Here is a 20,254-nt window from a genome sequence, read left to right on the forward strand (position 1 = left end):
TTGATTTTTTTAGTTTTCTCAAACCCAACGAAAATCATTCTCCTATATTAAATTCCGAGGCTTTTGAGGAAATTTCACAAAAAAGAAGCGCCGCACTCTTACGTAGAACGGTACAGAGTCAATCAGCCCTGCTTCCATTTAATGTATTATACGCTATACGCTTTCAAGTTATAAGTTCCATATTACGTAGGATGTCTGAAAAGTTTCCGACTTAATAGTGAAACATGGCTTTCTTCTTCAAATTTGTTTTTATTTTCTTACCTGGTCTTCTTGTAAGCCTAAACACTTCTCCCATGCTTCCATCCCTTCAACCGATCCAAACAATTCTCTCCTTTTTCTGCAAAAATATCTATTTACTAAGGTAATGCACTTATCATTCGAAAAGAATCTTTGTCCTCTGAGCGTAACTTTTAACTTAGGGAGTAAAACAGGTTTCTTGGTGTTAGATCTAGCAAAGAGGTTGGTCAAGCAATTTGGTGCATTGCTTTAGTGTAGGTGTAGGGTTAATAATGGTTTTCGCTATATCAAGGTATTCTATTAAAATAACTCCATGCCTATCCCGCAACATAGTTGTTATAACTTCCCCAGCCGATGGAACAGTTTTTGTCTTTATTTTGGGTCAATTTCTGCCTTTTTGTTTCTGCAACAGAATGATATATCCAAATTTCACCTACAGTAATTAACCGGTGTCACAACTATGCTTGATTACATATAAACAACGACAACAAAGAATTGGAAATATTCATTCGAATATGTGCTTAGTCCAAAATAAGCAAACGATGTACCCAATGTAAGGTTAACTTTCTCATGCATCTAAATCTTGACCAGTAGAATCGCTTGGCATGTCAGTGAGGACTATAATCACAGCGACCACCAGGCAATCTTTGTAGAGATCAAGGGCGGATTGAGCTCGAAAAAGAGTTTTCGCAGAATGCCGGGTGGTATGCTCGGCTGGACAGTGAAAACTTTTGAGGGGGACACGTTTTCCGCGGTGCTCAAATCCGACATATCCCTGAATGGTACGGCTAGAGAAAAAGCCACCCAAATCACCCGATGGGTGACGGAAGCATGCGATGCTACTATGCCCAGAAGGCGATTGCTATCCAGCAGGTAACCCAACTACTGGTGGAACAACGAAATTTCAAGTTTGCGAGCCGCATGTTTTCGGGCAAGGAGGCTTTGCCAGAGGCTCAGGGGGAAACCCGGTGGCGACGGTCGAGAGGAGGCACACAGGCAATTGCGTGGCCGCCTAAAGGAAGCCATTCGGAGGAGCAAAAAGAACTGCTTCAAACAGCTGTGCGACCATGCCCACATAAACCCTTGGGGACAAGGCTTACAGAGTGGTGATGAAAAGGCTGCGGAAATCACCCCAGGTGACCTGTCCGCGCCTCCTGGAACCGATTGTTACCACTCTGTTCCCTCACCACGAAAGTAGGGAAGGCAAATGGTCGTTCAGCTAAATGACGGCACTCTGGAGGAGCTGCGGGAAATATGTGGTAGGTTCGGTGACAACAAGGCCCCAGGTTTGGATGGCATCCCCAACCGAGCTTTGAAACTGGCAGTGAAGACTACGCCCGACCTTTTCGCCAACACCTTCGAGGCCTGCGTTCCCTGCCCAGTGGAAAAAGCAGAAGTTGGTGTTGCTTCCGAAGCCTGGCAAGTCACCTGGAAACCCAGCGTCGTATCGTCCTATCTGCCTGTTGGTTAAAATGGGGAAGATGATGGAGAGAGTCATCTATAACAGACTCCTGTACATCGTCGAAGCCAGCAATGGTTTGTCGCCCACTCTACGGTGGACGCAATTAACATGGTGGTAAACCTGGCAAGAGGTCCACTGATTTCTGGCGGCCGCTGTGCCGTGGTGGCGTTGGATGTGAAAAACGCATTCAACTCGGCCACCTGGAATAGAATTAAAGGGGCGTTGGCTGACATAGGTGTCCCCGGATACTTAGCGAATTTGGTGGAAAACTACCTCTCAGAGAGGACTCTCTGGTACGGGACGGATGAGGGCCCCAAAGAGTACATTGTCATAGCTGGGGTACTACTGGGATCGGTACTTGGTCCCCTGTTGTGGAATATCATGTATAATGGGGTGCTTGTTCTTCCCGTCTCAGAGGGGACTACGATTGTCGACTTTGCTGATGACCTAGCTGTGGTTGTTGCAGCAAAACACCCAGAAGATGTCGAGGTTTACACGACGGAAACAGTGAGAGGGGTAAAGTGTTGGCTAGAAAAGGCCGGGCTGACCTTGGCGGACGCGAAAACGGAAGCGGTCTTAATAACGAACCGCAGGAAAAATAACACTCTGAAAGTGGAGGTCGGTGGACATACGGTCGTATCAAAGCCGGCTATCAAATACCTAGGAGTAATAATTGACACCAAATTGAGTTTTAGGGAACACCTAGAGTATGCATGCCAAAAGGCAGCCATACTCGCGCTTGCAAACTCTCAGAGACGAAATTCAAATACAAACATTCAATAACGGTTCGATATTTGGTTTTTCACCATTTTCACAATAAAATATCCGCTTGCCAAAACAAATGTCAAACAACAACTGTGCCTCCAAATTGGCTGGAATGGTGAGTACCTATCGGAACATTTGCAAACATATTCCTTAAATTTTGTGGGCGAGTGCTGACATTTTTATTTTGGGGTCGAAAACTTCAGACAGTTTTCATACAATACTCAATTTGATTTAAGATTATTATGCATAATTCTGAAGAAGATGAAAGAAAAGCACTCTTCATAACATTACACACAAAAAATCAACGAAATTCACTCAATTCACGGAATGCGCAACCAATTGAAACCGATAATGAAACAAAGCTTTAGGAAGAGTGACTAATAAAAGGCAATATCTTCGTAAACTAATAGCATCCAATGGGAGGAAATTATTGGAAGATATAAACTGACGTGACTTTGTATCAAGCCTGGTGTGATTGCGGTAACAAAGGAGCGGCAACGGCACCTTTTCGAAATAGCGAACGACAAAACCATCTCATTCATTGTACACTGAGGGGAATTCTGTACGATGATTGCATGTTGACCATGGCCACCTTATATTTTTATAACTAAATGGCAGATGGGTTTGGAATCAACCTAGAAACTTAATAAAAATTGTGACCTCCCACTAGATAAACTGTCAAAGAATACACAAAACCAAATTTTATATAACAAAAAATGTTCTTTTTGGATAAAATAGGTCTCGACAGGCCATTAAAAATATTTTAAAAAATAAATTAAAAGGAGGGGGAGGTCAATATGAATTTTGTATAATTTTTTCCTTTGTTTTTATTATTTTTTGCATGTTTTGATTTAATAAGAATAATTAAATACTCTATTATTTAGCATTTTTTGATCTGTTGTGGGTGAAATAAATATTATTTATCTTCATTTTGTTTTCGTGTCGTTTGTTTCTTTTATTCTCTCAACATTCTTCTTTTTATTATTACTCGTATATTTGCTTTATTAATAATTATTTCTCATTTTAATTATTATTTTAATATTTATCATATTGTATAGATATCACTAAGGTTCAGGAAGTGGTTTAAGCTCTTTTATTTGCTTAATTAGATACGCTTTCTCGTCATTAAATTGTTCATCTTCTGATCGATCTGTGTGGAATTTCGTGAGAAAATCAACGAGTTTAGCTTGATTCCTCAGTAAAATATCCAAGATCGGTTTTGGTTTATTCGGATTCGCAACAAATACCTGCGAAATGGAGATAAGTCAGTAAAGTTTGGCGATTACAGAGAATTAGACTAGCGAAATTACCTTAAATACATGGAAGGCTTCGAATTGAATATTTCGTGATTTTTCCTTAAGCATATTCATCATAAGCTTAAGATTATCGGGATTCGAAATATATTTTGTCATTACCTAAGTACGAGAAGAAGAGTTAGGAACTGAGCTCTGTTAAGGCATTTCAAAGGGGTACTTACTGTAAAGTTGTGTCTGTCTAGAAGTAGTTCGCCCAATAGCTTTAAACTTTGTCTTCTTGTTACATAGTTTTCCGAATTAAGGAGCCGCTGATAATGTGTGAAAACCTTATCGTAGTTTGCTTCAAGAAATTCGGCGCATAATATTTTATGACGTGTTAACAATTCCTGCAAATAGGGGTATTCATAAACTCTGGTGTTTTTCGAAGGTCATGGGAGATTCAAGTTTGACAATATACACAAAGGAATTCACTAGCTAACTTTATCTAATTTCATTAATGAAATGAAAATTGAATGTTGCAAAAATATTTGCAGTCTGGTGGACTCGGTAAATAAGGTGGGCTAATTGAGTCAACAGTGAAACCATTAAGGTGCATTTTGCATCTCCATGATTGTGAGCCACCTTTACGGTGGCTGACTACATTATCGCTTAACGTATCGTTACGATCTTAAAATCTATCTGTTATCTTAAAAAAAGTCAGCACCAAATCGATACTTCACTTACCTTAAATGTTGAAAAAGCGTCCGATGCTATATCAAACGTTGAAACTTCCACATATCGGAAGAAATTGAAAAACTCCTCCGAGTGTAGCATGATTTTGGCAAGCGCTTCGTAACGGGCACATTCGCGCAGCATTGTGCCGCAATTCAAGGCAATTTCCTGATGCTCGTAGCCAGCCATCAGCGTGAAAAGAATTTCCGGTTTCGTACAAATATACTCAACTGTTGGGGATCGCGTACCGATCTGACGTCGTAGGACATTATTAAAAACTTGAGCGACATCCTTTTTACCTTCGAAATCGATTCGACTTAGATTCTGAAAAAAAAGGAAAGGAGAAATTTATAATCTTTTTTGTAATGAAAATAAAGTAAATTATTTTGTCTTAGAAAGGAGAACTGAATTTAGAAGTTTTATTCCTTAGAACACCGAAAATTAATTCAATTCGTTTAATATTTGAGGGGGAAGCTGTGGTCTCTTCCTTGAATGCGCACCAAATTCTGTAACTAACGCAGTTTCTCTACAGAACAGTGAACAGTAGCAGTGTGTGAACCGAACCATCAATACTGTTGCATCGAATTCTGTTATGTCTAAATGTTTGCAGTGTTGTGACTGCTCCTTACAAGCACACCACCCATGAATTCAACTTCAGTAGCCTGGCCTATGTAACCAAATCGCAATACCTCAGCAGCCTCAGGCATATTGGGTTATTACAGTATGAGTCAAGACGTTATATGTAGTTAGGACAGACCAATTTTTTCTACGCGAGGGTAGCGTTTGTTTATTAATGAGAACAATATGCCGAATAAATTTCATTTAAATAATCTTCTCAATAGGAGGAGATCTGAAAACAACAGATCTTATGCTTAAAACTGGGGAGAGAGAATGAGTTTAAGAAAGCAAATTCCAACATTGAAATGCTATACATTTGGGAATGGGGGCTTGAATCTACTTTCAAACTACGCGTTGAGAAAATAGAAAATGTCCCCGATTTATGCATGTTTACTACTTTGCAGGAGATAATATCAGTAGATCCGAAGTAACTCATCAATCTATTAAGTTTGAAAAGAGTAGCGCTCCACCCACTCCTCCAAGCACCGCTGTTAGACTGCCAAAGAAATGTTCTTCAACTTTTCGACTTCGGAAGGTAAGGCCATTATTCGCTTCAGAAATCATGTGCTTAGTGACCGTCTTTCGATATTGTTTTTGGGTGAAATTCAGGCCTACTGGTACGAACCCGGATGCGACACATCTGATACACAAAGTTCACATCGCAATGTGCTGGGCGGTTCCATATGCAATTTCAAGTTCGCCAGGAATCTCTCTTAGGTTGATATGATGATTTTCGAGCCCCATTTCTTTCACTTTTTGACGTTCTCGTCTCTACCACTGTGTACCCATTTTCAAAGACTTCATCTCACTCGTATCCCGAAGTCTTTGGCAGAGCAGACTCCTCAAGGCATTCTGTAACATTTTGAACGCATCAGCATCCGAAGTTTCGTTAGCAACATAAAATTTCAAACAAACTCTGCTCAACAAAACTCCATAATGAAACGCCACAAAAGGTAAAAAATTGGCAGATGTAAACAAACACACCAAATATTGATATCTATGTGAATTAAGGTGGTACCAAGTTAAAAAAGCAAATTAACCGGTTTCCGGGTGGGTGCGAATTATATTCAATTTTAAATCGCCAATAGTTTGAACCAAACTAGGCTATAGTCTAGTACCCTGGTTGTTTCGAAGTATTTTCCACCTTGTGCCACTTACGATCACGCAGATCCCAGGGCAAAGCCGCTGCATCGGATGAGTTGCCTCTACCTTCGACGAAACCGTTAGTTGGCTTATTTTTGTATACTTGGGCGCTATACTCCAAACGAAGGGTCCATGGTCCATAAAAATTGAGAGTAACTTGCTCTCTATTTGGCCCGGTCACATCCCAAACAAAATGCTACGTAGATGTTTGGTTCCAAGCTCAGATGAAAAAGGAGACTTTAAGGTAATTTTTCACAGTAAAATAAACTTATTCAGATCAGGGAAATAAATAAAGTGAAATCACTCTTGATCCTGTTTGAGGAATGTCGTTGACAGAAATGATCACTGGAAAAATGGCTAGGTCACACACCGCACCACAGGACAGACTTCGCTCATGCTATCGCCAAGAAGTAAGAAAACGAATTTGAACCACAAAAAATCTGTATCTGCATGCTAAACATTGGCCCCCTTTCCGACAAATTGAAGGACAGTAAAATCACATTCTATATTTATCGTATTGTTGTCCTATATAGTATCTAGTCTTGGAAGGACAATGTTCATAAATTCCTTGTCAATAAAATGCTAGCCAATTTGAAGTTTATAGGAATGCCAGGATATTGAACACTTCCGCTATATTAATGGCAAAGACGGTGACTTGCTTAGCAACGGACAGATAGTGGGAACACTTCAAGCATGCAGCGCCATCGCACACTATTTTGTTGGTAGTTTTGACCACTCGAATATCCGTGGGGCACCGTCCTATTTTTATCGAGAAGAAAGTTTTAAAACGCCAAAGGGCTCCTGTAAAAGTTGCTGTGAAGCACACACACAAATTTGATTGTTAAATAATACGTAAATAAGCCATGGTGATAACTAAGAATTACTCATGTATTTTAATTAGTCAACGTTATTCCCTGTAAGCAGTTATCAACGAAATTGGAATCGATCGATCGATCCTCCATTTCCGCAAGCACTGCCGACATTTGAAATGATTCAGGAATTGAAGAGGTAATCAAGCGAATGAAACACGACGAATGAAGTGAAGGTGTTGAGTGAAGAATTGTGGCACTATTGATGCAGTGCCCGCCAAATGATTGTCCATGGAGAAACATCGAGGGAAATATTGCTTTCTCTCGATTCACTTTCTCGGTCTAGAGAAGGTGTCTGACGGCGATCCAAAGAGCAGCGAATACTCTTACGCAGGATATTGAACGTCTAGGGTCAAATGTGATAATCTCAGGAACTACTTCATCGTGGGATGATTGTTTTATACATTATTAAAATTGAAGGAAACAGCGTTTCTGATTGCCGACCTCAATGAAATCGGATAGCTGAGTAGTTACAGCACTAGGCTGTCACTAGTGGTAAGTGGAATCTGTATTTGACGTCGGATAACAGTCGACTCAGCTGTGAATGAGTACCTGAGTCAAATCAGGGTAATAATCTCAGGCGAGCGCAGTGCTTACCACATTGCTTCCTATAGGGTACTGCAATCCTGTAGTGTATCGTTACGATCTTGAATGAAATGCTCCAACACACTTCAAGCGTTGCGTCAATGATTATTATTATTATAATGACAGCGATCAGCCCAGAACACGGCGATCTAAAGATTGGGTGACAGATTGGTGCTCTCAGCCAAAGGTGAACTGTGCCATGATATGACGTCATACAGTATTGCAACCTAGATGAACTGACTCTAAATAATTAATATTCTTTGCCATTGACGCCTCAATAGGGCTGTTCGCTTTAAGATCCTCTATGGATCTGAATGCTCGGCAATCACCGAACAAAATGAATGGCGCCTCGTGGTTATGGTGATAAAGATGTTGTGCCGGATCAGCGGAATAACTCGCTATAAACACACCTGAAATGGAAAATGTAGTTGGTTCCAAGAGGCATAACTATGTTACCAATGGAATAAAGTAGCAGAAGTAATTTCTCAATCCCGTAGATTCTATTTTTAGATTTGTGCGGCAAACCTAATTGGGTAAGAACAAAGGTATTAAAATGGAGAATAGGCCTAATCAGAGATATAATATTGCGTTGCATTAATAGGTACACAGCTGAGAAACACACATAGATGATTAAACCCAAATTGATAGGCTCAACCTATATAATTTCAGTTGACCTTTTTCTTCTCGATGTTATACATTTTGACAGAGTCGGTTTTAGTCAACAATTGAGGGGCCGAACACAAAAATTGGGAAAGTCCCATTCTTCAAATTTTATAGGGTAGATAAATTAAGATTGCATTTTATTTGATTAGAAACTAGTCGCAAAATGATAATTGATAAGGTAGAATGCTCAGAGCACAGCAAAGCCCCTACAACTTTTTTTTGCATAAATCGTTTCAGACCACGTATGGAATGAGCAACAGAGATAAGAAAATTCCGAGCAGCTAATTGGATTGCGGACTTTGCTGAATAAAAATGACGAATGAACTCCGTGTAGGGGTGTCCATATGACTGACGAATTGACCGAAGTAACAGCTCTAAGTGAAGGTGTTTTGTACTGCATAACCTAACTATATTAAAATGGCAAACCGAGAACTCGGGGCTTTAGGTATGAATTTTTTATGAGAATATTTGGCTACACGGCGGTTTCATCTATACATAACTGTTAGTATATATATCATATGTTGAATATACCTGATATTCCGTTTGATATGGTACTCACATCTTATCACTTAATAGGTAATAATTTGTCGCGAAAGAAACAACTTTGGTCTATCATAAATTTGTTAATAATGGCAGGATTTCCACCAAACTTTCCAATATGATGCTTCATATACAACCTATATACTGCAATTAGTGACCCAGAATGAACTTAAGGTGGATTCGTAATAAGTTTTCAAAATATAATAATATACTATTACTAACTTTATTTGAAGATATTGGTGTGGAGAGTATTTTGAAGCCTAGATACCATGTACATTCGGACCCTCACACTCCCTCTGGCATAGTTGAGACGATCGTAGATCTTCTTTACGGAAGGTAAAGACTTTACATGCAAAAGGGGGATGTCAATTTCTTTTCCTCCATACCAATAGCTGTTCAAATGAAGATAATAATTGTGTATTACTGTAATTTTTATTGACTGTAGAATCCCCTTTAAGTTCATCCTAGAATGATAAAAGGAAGTACCGTAACATAGTTCGCGGCACTCCAGGCTTATTTTCGAACACTGTTCGGAACTTTCTTTCCGCTTTTGCGGGAAAGTGCTGAGGGTTGGCAACTTCCACAGAAGTATTTTAAAAACAAGTCGGGAAACCGGAAGGTGGATACTTCAGGAATGAAAAATGTTGTGTATTTCTTATATAAAAATATTTGGTGGACATTTGTTCTATTTGTACCTTGCACGTATGTATATATATACACATTATGTGAGGATATTCAAAACTAAAAGGGGATTCTACAGTCAATTAATAAAAATTACAGTAATATATAATTATTGAACAGATATTGTTATAGAGGAAAAGAAATTGACATCCCCCTTTTGCCTGTATGGAGCACCCCCCCCCCCTTTGTCCAAACGCTACAACCGTTTCTGAGAAAAAGGCGTGTGACAGACAAACAGACAATATTTAAATTAATGAGACCGTTGCTATAGTCCAGTCAAGAAAAAATGAACTGGCTGTGTTAACTACGAGTGGCAATACTGAAGACATACCCATTTTGCTCACTAAAAAAATGTCCATTTCTAGTTCTCCCTTTATTTTTCTGGAGACAGTACCTGGGGCTTATAAAAAAGTGCCTAGGTAATCGCACATCTGTATATTCTTCACTTCATACAAATTGTCTACAGATGTTCCTGCATGCCTTTTGGGGTGCTTGTAACGCTACCAGTGATTTGATTTGATTGCCTTTCTACCTCTGAGTTAAGTAGAGGTCAGCAAATATAAGACGTCATTAAAGGACTACTCAATGCCCTCACTGTCGCTTGACTATCGCACGAGATTGCGATGCGCCTACCCTTTAATTGCACGTCAATTACCCAGAGTGCAGGTCTGATTCGGAATTTGCGAAACCAATTCAGAATTTTCCGAACTAATTTCAGAAATATCTAGGCTAACTTCAGTCTTTTTCAAATCAATTTCAGAATTCTCCATTTCGAATTCAGACTTCTTCATTTCCAATCCAGAATTTTTTCAATATTTTATATTAAGTTTTATACCAACTTTTTAGCATTGGTTAAGGATGGAGCTGGGATTCTTTGAAAGAAATATGAGCTGCCCATGAACTTTCTATCATTATTTGTTTCAATAGACCATTGTATTCAGTTCGGGCAAAATGTATGATAATTCCCTCTATCCGCTGTTTTTCTCATGACTTCTAGATATAAAATCGTCTACTTGTATCGGCTGAAATTAATTCCGCCGTTTCCTGCAGAAACTCATTAATGTCGACTAGCAATCGAAAACATTTCCGAAGTATTAAGAAGTTTAAATTGTAATGTTGCGATTACTTTCAGACACTTGTTCGTCGTAGAAGACGCCATTGGTCCATTATATTCTCAGACCGGCCCATTAAAGCAAATAATGACAAAAAATTGATGGGGACTGAAAGAGGAGTTCTGAAATTAGTTTGGTCCGTCTAAATCCTACAGCTAAACGTTAGATGCTAAAGCGCAAAGAGGTCCTGTATTTTCCAGAGGTCTAAACGAATTTGCCGTTTCATCGTCATCGTACCGGTCACCAGTTTTTTGTGAAGTGTGAAGTATAACTTCGCTGTCAAGCCAACAAAATTCAATTTGCGGGTGGTTTTCTGACCACCACAAAATGACCTGATCAGCTTTATACGCGTGGAAGTGCAAAAAGTTACCACAGTATGCATAGACTATTGGCGTATAGCAAACTACATGACTAAAATAACATATTTTATTGCATATCATATTATTTCTAATTTGCGACTACCAAGTTCGCATTAAATAGAGATAAATTGTAAAGAAACGTGGGGATAAATAATTTTCTTTTTGGTAATATATTCACAATAATAGGATAAAAAATCAAAACATATTATGGTATTTCAATGAACTTTTCTTTCCTATTTTTAAATTGGGGGTTGCTGAAATTTTTTCAAGACAAGGGATTATCATGGAAAAATTTATGTCGAAAGTTCCGTTTATATAACCATTTCCATGTGTATTTATTATTTTTCTATGAAAATTCATAGACGTATTTTTGGCTCATCCAATCAACATTTTCGGGTTTAGCAGCTTTTATGCGTCATAAAACAACCAGGTCAGACAGACCCGATGCAGCTACTAATTTTGGGAAATAGGACTCTCTTCTGAAAAGTAGAGTTAAAAAATGATTTTCCAGAAAGACAATTCTTTGGGGATTTTTTTTATATTTCTGAGAATAAAGAAAATTACTGGTAAGCGGACGCAGCGATAAAGAGGAAGCAGTCTTCTACAGTCCTAATACAAAATCAACCTCGGGCTCCTGACGCAGATGAGTATGAAAGAACAAGTGAAGTACTGCAGCTTCACCAATGTAAAATTGCAAAGGAATTGTGAATTGGAATTGGAGAATATAAGGTTTGTCTGGAGAAAACGGTTAGGTTTAAAAGAAAAAAGCATCTCACTAGTGTAACCGATCTACCGCCGGTATGTGGAAACAGATTCATGTAGCTCCGATACCGTAACCCTGAGAGGGCTTCTAGCCAACGACAACAAAAGGCACTGGGAAAGAAGGCGAAGTTTCTTGGGAATGAGGACATGGACGTTGATACATCATCAAGTGTCCAGAGAAATCGGAAACAGGAAAGCGAAACTTTCGCCGAAAGGTGAGGGCAAGCTGGTAACCCCGGTGAGATCCACACTGAAAGCAACAGACTTTTCATATTAGACTGCACTTATGGCTACAAACATAAGAGTTAGTCAAATTAACCTGCAGCATGCCAAAGCTTCTTCCTATCTACTGGCGACAAGACTGGCAAAGTTGCAGGACTGTTCTTACATATTTCTGGGAGCCATGGGTTTGTTTTAACAAAATCTGTGATATTGGATCAGTCAAAGGGACTAGGATTCTCTTTGACGAAAGATCCTCGAGACCGTTATACGTTATATTTTGTTCCCAGGACCTTGTTGCGGTCAACTTACAATACCAGATTAGTGGTAAGAGGAGAATGATGATCCTTTGTGTCTTCCACCGACGCAAGAACTAAGGGATCTGGTAGTGTATGCAGAATCAAGTGGTCTCAAACTTTTAATAGGTTGTGATGCGAATGATCAGCATATTTGTTGGGGCAATAGCAAATGCAATACTAGAGGAGAGAAGCTGTTTGATTTTATCACTTCAGCTGGTCTGTTGACCGCGAACGTAGGATGCGCAAAATTCGATTAGATCTATGGGGAAAGATGGCGGAGCCTCAGTGCTGTTAAACACACCAAACTCTTCCTATCAGAACCAAACAAACATACTGCAACGTTTATCCTGTCGAAACGAAGACTTGCAGAAGTATTGTGGGCATTCTGACTGGCCATAATCCACCAGCTGGGCATATCTTCAAAATAGCTTACATTCATCGTCAAACCAGCCGTTCCGACGTGCGGGTGGGGCCAAGTTTCTTTGTGACCGTATAAATGATAACGTGCTTATAACCCACTCGAACCTGGGACAAACACTTGAGGACATTGTTTAAGTCAGAGCATCACAGGCATTGAACAATTTTTGTATTTTGGTAGCCTGGTTGGCTCACTTTTGCACCGAACTGCGTGCATCTACAGTACTAGATCCGCTTTCGCTACCTTGTCATTGATATCGCCGGAAATGACTTTAGGACTTTCTGTTGTAAATTTCGTCAAGCTGAGGGGATCAATTAAAAATTACAGGTATAAGAGATATTATAATTCTATGTCCAAAGAAATAACTATTTGGGTTAGATTTTTTAATTGTAGCAAACCAAAAAGATACTAATTATCTAACATCCTGAAAGTGATAATGATTTCTGTGCTTTTAGGATTTCATCATGAACAGATATATTTTAAACAATGAATGAATGAATCCTATAAAAGCATGAGGAGCTCTGAGTTGAACACATTGTATCGTCAACATTTTCCAAAGAAAAAGACATAGTTTCATCAGCATTCTTGATCAATATGAATTTCGAGGACTCGAATGTTATAACCATTCAACATTGTGACTTGGTCGCAGCACCTATTACTGAATTCGGAGTGTTAAACGAGGCGAAATGGACTTTGCCGGAAGCTGAGTTCCATGACAAACATGTGCAACGCGAAATGTTGGTATCATCCCTATCCTATTGGGTGATGCGCTCCAATGACGATAGGCATTTTTCGTATGCAGGACTTAGCTACGATAGTCTGGTGATAATAATGGGAAGGAGTGTGATTAACTGGCATGCGATGAAGCAGGGAGACGATAGTGGTTGCTTGAGCGGTAGTGTCATGATTCCCTTTGGTCGGTTGGGAACTTTATATGAGAGATTGTACGAGGCCAGCGATGCGGTTAACCAGTTTGAAGCTATTTTGGACCTTATTCGTCCTTCCATGTTTGAGCAGTATGCTTTCAATGAGTTCTTTTTTGATTGAAAAGTGGTTTTATAATACAATGTTGTGATATAAAAATAAAATATGTATTTGCATTTTATAAGTTGTAGTTGGAATTTTATTTAATAAAATTGATGTTCACAGAAGACAAGGCTCAATGCTAAGGAATCGGGTTATTCGGTCAGTCCTTGGCCTTAGCAGATTTTAAACACAATGCAGATGAGGCTTTCAAAATACTTGTATGATTGACAGCGCATCGTTCTCCAAAGTGAAATTGTCGAGAGCCCTCCTCTCCCTCATGCGGGAGTGTATTGTTTTCATCTGATAACCCAGAGGAAGCAGCAAGCCATCTGCAGTGAGTCTGAAGGGAAGGAGATTTTTAATGAAGAAATGCAAGATAATATGGGGCCCGCAGAATTTTCACCCTGGACCTGGATTTTCTTTCTACCGCCTACGGGTCATCAGGGGCCTCAGAAGGATAATATCTGCCGATTGTCGGATTCACTGAAATCCATACTGTCGCTCTGATTGACCACGTACTAGTACGATGAACAGGAGCTGCCTGACCTATATCTCGCTCTTGAAAAGGGCCTGTTAGCACGTGTCGATGAAAAGCTTCAATGGAGCTTCAGTATTTGCAACCACACAGGTTGGTTTTTGATGGCCAATTCCATTTTATCATTACAACTTTCGGCCACACTACTCCATAGGGAAGTCTCATAGTTTTGCCCTGACCTACGATCGAAATCGTTAGCCAACGGAACATTTAAGCATGTTAAGCCCATTGGTCAATAAGCTTTAGGGTGGATTTTATCTCATCCTCGTTGTGGTAGAACCACCCACACTAGTCTGGTCGGCGGTGTATAGCCCCGGCATCACACTTTTTCTATACACTAAGTGCTATCCTATAAGTATATTTCTTCTAAACTGGGCGATTTATAATTTAATGTAGTTCAGGGGAGGTTTCTTAAAGGGCGCAATTTGTCATTGGAGATGTGAATAGGTTTTGAGCACAGCATATGCTAGGAGAACCCTCAGCGCGACCATCAAAAGAGGAAAATTGTGCAGTTTGGGGCTATAAGAGCAAATTTTTTTGGAGGATTTCTATTTCTCCCTCTCCTCTAGATGAGTACCGATTTGTAGTGTGTTTTAAAGGTTCATGTGAATGTCTTCATAACTGACTTCAACCGTTTTTCCTGGTATTGATTGTGCTATATTGCTGGGTCTCCGAGAAGAGTCCGGGTTTCTGTGACTCCCTCCTCAACCCTTTAAGTTGGCTTGTTGTCTATCTCATATCGGAGAAGCGTTCTGAGAAATGACTCTCCATTAACTGAGTTTACTAGGTTAAGGTGTTCTTAAGATTAGCGGGCCGAATAAAAGATCCAGCATCACTATCATATAGCACTTGCCGACAGACATGCCCTCCCGTGTCAAACCAACGACCGCCGATTTTCGGATTCACTGAAACCTATACTGTCGCTCTGATTGACCACATACTAGCACGATGAACAGGAGCTGCCGACAGACATGCCCTCCCGTGTCAAACCAACGACCGCCGATTTTCGGATTCACTGAAACCTATACTGTCGCTCTGATTGACCACATACTAGCACGATGAACAGGAGCTGCCTGTCATATATCTCGCTCTTGAAAAGGGCCTGTTAGTCTCAGTTTGCTTGCCTGTAGCAGTATTGATTGTTTTTCCGTATATCTTTCTTAAGGTTGCTTTCCGGCATTCTTCCTCTAGAGACGGGTAGTCCGGCTTCCCCTTCCGCTGTCGCAAAGTCTTTTCACTTGGTCACGACCACGTCAAGTTGAACGGAGAGATTATGTTGACATGACATGATAGTGTTTGCGCATTACTGGTTGAAATTTTTCGAGATCCCGGATTTCGATGTCTTCTGGCGGTTCCACTGAAGGGGTCGGAGAAGAAATGCCTCCACTCTAGTGTTTTAAGATCAAGGAGAGCATGGGGATAGTCAGGTCTCGGAAGTCGCCTGACCGTCTGGTGGATCATACCATCTCATGTCTATTGACTGCACAATTGTCATTGACGGGAAAATTATTTCACTGCTTCCAGAAAGATTGCCACAGTTGTTGTGCTTCTTAAGTTACCAGAGAAGGATAGAGTAATCCTTGGCCGTGCAGGACTACATCTCTTCTCGCCGCTTTTGGCATGGTCCTGGAGAAGATTATGGTCTAGCGATTGGCGGTGAAATTTATGTATGTATTGGTTTTTTGTAGTTGGATGCGTAGTTACACGGATTCGCGGACACAGAAGTGCTATAAAAATACGACACACAAAACATTGACAATTGCGCAGAATGCACTGCGATTTTGACTCGGCCTCAAACCGGATGATTTATTTTTTGTTCTGCCTTTTTTAACCAATTTCACTTTCTGAATATTGTCTTCTTGGTTGAAAGATATCAAGTTCCAGTACAAAAAATGGTAAAAATGCTAAAGCGACAGCTTGAAGATTCAATATTGTAAGGCGCTATGACTGAGTTGGTTGTGCTCCGAACTTCGATCCTGGTTGCGACAAGGATGTAGGGGCTATACAGCACAAAATTAAATGGTAAAAAGTTACAATAAAGTCGAAGAGACTGTATCCTTGTCCTATGCTTCCTGCAGAGGAGTGAGCACGGTTATTATATATTATTGGTTTCGATATTTTGTGGAATCAATATTCATGATAGAGAATAGAGAAAATGAGATCGTTCAATAGCTGTGTCTATGGCACGGAAGAGAACGATCCGTGATTGTATCAATGCTCTGACTCATTGTCGTCGATTTCTTTAATTTTATTTCTATTTTTTTTCCTTATTTTGTTGACAGATAGTTTTCAAAATTTAAAATTATGTCAATAAATCGTGTCTTCTTTGGTTATTGAATGTTATCAAGTCTCAAGAACCATAACTTGTGAGCTATGTTGATATTAATGGTGTCTTTATTTACGGTATGCGTGTTTACAAAGAATTAATAACTCGCAACTTGGAGTTCAGAATATTGCCTCAAACTTTGATTGAAATTCATATCAAGCCATTCTAAAGTCCGACCGAAAATTACTTAGATAAAGTTCGATCATGTGTTCGCCTTTCCAAATACATATTTGATAACATGGTCCCAGCTTTTCTTATTCTTTTTCAATGGATGTATATTTTTAAACAGGTAAACAATTAACTTCCCATATTGAATCGCTCGTTATCAAGTTATTTCTGCATAATGGAAACATGAACGCAAAAATTATATTTCGCTATTCAATATCAAAAATGTTTTCATTGTTCGTCCAGAGACAGTTTTATGATGAAAACACCAACTTTCCACACTGTAAATAACTCCAGGCAGAGCACAATCAATAAGATGAAATATGATCAGTTTTGGAGACGATTGGATGGTAAGACATGGGTAATTAAACAAATAATGACAAAATGAGATTCGATTCAAATTCACTCTGAAGAAATCCAATACGCGAATCGTTCTAAAAGGCATATCAGATGTTTATCGGAATTGACGATGATGTAAAACCATTTAATTGGATGTAGGAGGAGCAATTCACATTGATTGATTTAATGTTGGGTAAAAGCCAACGATCAAGGGGATGATGATTACTAGATATTCGACTCGAGTGAGAGTATGAACTCCAAGCGGATGGTGGTAACCGCTAAGTGGTATGAGATTGACGAATTAATTTAGTAATGTGGACATCTTGTCAGGTGTTAACCCTAAGAGTATTTAGCCTATCCACAATCATTAGCTAGGTGATTGCCGTTCGATTAACCTTATAGATTAGACTTTGAATTCCACAAATATTTATATAACAATTTATCACAGAATATTTTTTATTTTGATAACTACATCCCCTGTTTTGTTAAGAATAAATATGGTTCTTAAGTTGACAATTTGCCGGAAAATTTCCAGTCAAAAGAAGGAATTTGCTTCCCAATATATTATTGACAAGACAAGAGAGAAAGAACCTATAGCCGATAACCGTTTATTACGGAGAAGACATCGCTACAATTGATATTGAATCCTTGTTTAATTTGAGTCTTCCCTTTTGAACTTTCTGGTCTCTACACCACCAAAATTAACCAGGATTTATGGTAAACAACTTGTTTATATGAGACAAATTCAGCTTTTCTTGTCGATCCGGCGCCGTCGTTAATGTGGTTATCTGTAATTCAATTCTACTTGGTCAACTATTCTGTTTATATAACTTGTTGACTTCGTCTTGTCAAGGGTGACAAATCATACTGAAATATCCAGTACATACCGGCAAACAAGAAAGGCTGTACTCAGTTGATTCTCTATAATGATCAGATTTCTTGATCAGCTCATGATGAGACCTTTTCTTGTCTACTTATTGGTTGCTGTTGCAACTACTGTAATTTGCAACAATTGTAACCGCAGTCATTTTGGAAATTATTACCAATAGCAATATCAACATTTGTGTCTCAGTCATGTAAAATATGATATAATGGTTTTCTCTCTTAATCATTCTCATTCCCTCAATGTTTTATCAAATGTGATAGAGTGCTAGAATATTCCAGTTGATACCAGCAACTGTGAACTTAAACACGAGTATCAACCAGATTTCGGCTAAGGGATATGGAAACTGGATGTCCAGCAATTAAGGAGTAAGCTTCATTGCTCTATAACGGATAATTTCATGTGTTGCAAAATAATACGAAAAGTTTTCAAAAAATCGATTCATGTGTTATCTAAAGAAGTTAATTGAGACCGACTGCGAATAAGATACTTTGCATTGGCAGTGTTTTGTAAAATTTGACGTCAAAATTGTCGAAACACTAGGAACCGTGTTAACGTATTAGTTTCATGTGCAAAAAGATGCGAACGTCTGCCTACCGTCCTGCAGGCAATGGAATGATCAAGCGATGGCACCCATCGCCGAAAGCTAATAATCATGAATGGGCTAACATCTTTTTGACAGCTTTACTTGGCCTTCGCAAAAGCGTGAAACAATATATTGATGGCTGACCGCAGAACTAGTTTATGAAACGTTACGTCAAATCCCTGGAGATTCCTTTTAATGAAGGAAATCTTCGGATCCGAAATTATTTATTTAAAAACATGAATGTTTCTGGGAGACTAGGATCGCTCTGAAAGATCGAAATGGTTCCAAAGATTTAAGTGGGTCATCCCGTGTGAGAGCTTCAAGAAATTGATTTTTTTGTTTTACATAAACCTAATCTAGAACAGGTTAGGAATATACTAACAAAGTAGTTTTCCGAAATTCGAAGTCGTTGGAAAGTTATAGTAGTTGGAATGTAAGGTGTTTATGGAAGTTTTGATATGTGATGCTCGATATTCCAAACTTTTGGTTTTTTTTATAGGCCTTTGCATTTTTCGTTTCGCCACACAAAAAAAAAGAACAAACTTAATCATCATTATCATCAACCGCGTAACAACCGATATGCAGTCTAGGCCTACCTTAATAAAGAACTCAAGAAATCCCGGTTTTGCGGGGAGGTCCACCAATTCGATATCCCTAAAAGCTGTCTGACATCCTGGCCTCCGCTATCGCTCCATCTCAGGCAGAGTCTCCTAAGCCATAGGGATTAAATGACCCGCCCACCGCAACTTATTGAGCCGGATTTTATCCATAACCAGGCGGTCATGATATCGCTTATAGATATTGTCGTTATGTAGGCTACGGAATCGTCCATCCTCATGTAGGGGAAATTCGGCGGAAGATTCTTCTCTCAAAAAACCAAAGTCTCCGAAGAATACATGAGGACTGGCAAGATCATTGTCTTGTGATTTTCGATCCTAGATAGGAAACATTATCAACGGTCTCAAAGTTGTAGTTTCCTATTTTTATTTATGCTTCTCGTTTGACCAGTGGGATTTGATGTTGTTGGTCGATTGATTTTTGGTGCTGACGTTGCCACCATGAACTCCGTCTTGTCTTCATTGATGTGCAGCCCAAGCTCTTGCACCGCCTGCTCGATCCATGAACCCATGGATGAAGACAGTTTGTACGCCTCGGGTCATTCCTCCCATGATGTTGAAATCGTCAGCGTAGGCCAATAGTTGGGTGGACTTAAAGAGAATCGTTCCTCTCACATTTACCTCAGCATCACGGATCCCTTTTCCCAGGGCCAGGTTAAAGAGGACGCATCATAGGGCATTCCCTTGTCTTAGACCGTTGTAGATATCGATTGGTCGGTCCCGAGAGTGATTCTGATGCTTTTATCTGGCCTCGCACATTGGACAGCGTCAGCCTAGTCAGTCTTATCAATTTCGTTGGGATATCGAATTCTCTCATGGTTGTGTACAGTTACAACCTTAAACAAGTCGGAAACCGGAAGTTCGACGCTTCAGATATGAAAGGTTTTCTTTGTTTCTGATGTAAGTATATTTGAATGCAGAACAATCCCATTTGTATCTAGCCCGTAATGTTAAGTTTATTTAGCATGTCAAGCTACTCACTTTAGTGTGATATTGATATTTAGTATTTTGGGTTTGCAGTGAATTAACAAGGAAAGGACAACTTTCATGGGTTCCCAGTCAATCTTCCAAAGACAAA

General features: G+C 39.4%; 1 protein-coding gene across 1 annotated transcript in view; it reads right to left on the reverse strand.

The window, feature by feature from the left end:
* Positions 1-3,273: 3,273 nt before the first annotated feature.
* The window catches only part of LOC119657349 (protein Mo25), a 78,105-nt gene continuing 61,124 nt past the window's right edge, over positions 3,274-20,254 (reverse strand). The window contains exons 3-6 of the mRNA XM_038064222.1: positions 4,444-4,755; positions 3,942-4,106; positions 3,775-3,879; positions 3,274-3,711 (exon numbers count right to left, since the gene is read on the reverse strand). Of these exons, the coding sequence (XP_037920150.1) occupies positions 3,529-3,711; positions 3,775-3,879; positions 3,942-4,106; positions 4,444-4,755 (765 nt within the window). The 3' untranslated portion in view covers positions 3,274-3,528. The remainder of the gene's footprint in view (positions 3,712-3,774; positions 3,880-3,941; positions 4,107-4,443; positions 4,756-20,254) is intronic.

This window comes from Hermetia illucens, chromosome 5 (genome assembly GCF_905115235.1).
Source record: "Hermetia illucens chromosome 5, iHerIll2.2.curated.20191125, whole genome shotgun sequence".
Lineage (NCBI taxonomy): Eukaryota > Metazoa > Arthropoda > Insecta > Diptera > Stratiomyidae > Hermetia > Hermetia illucens.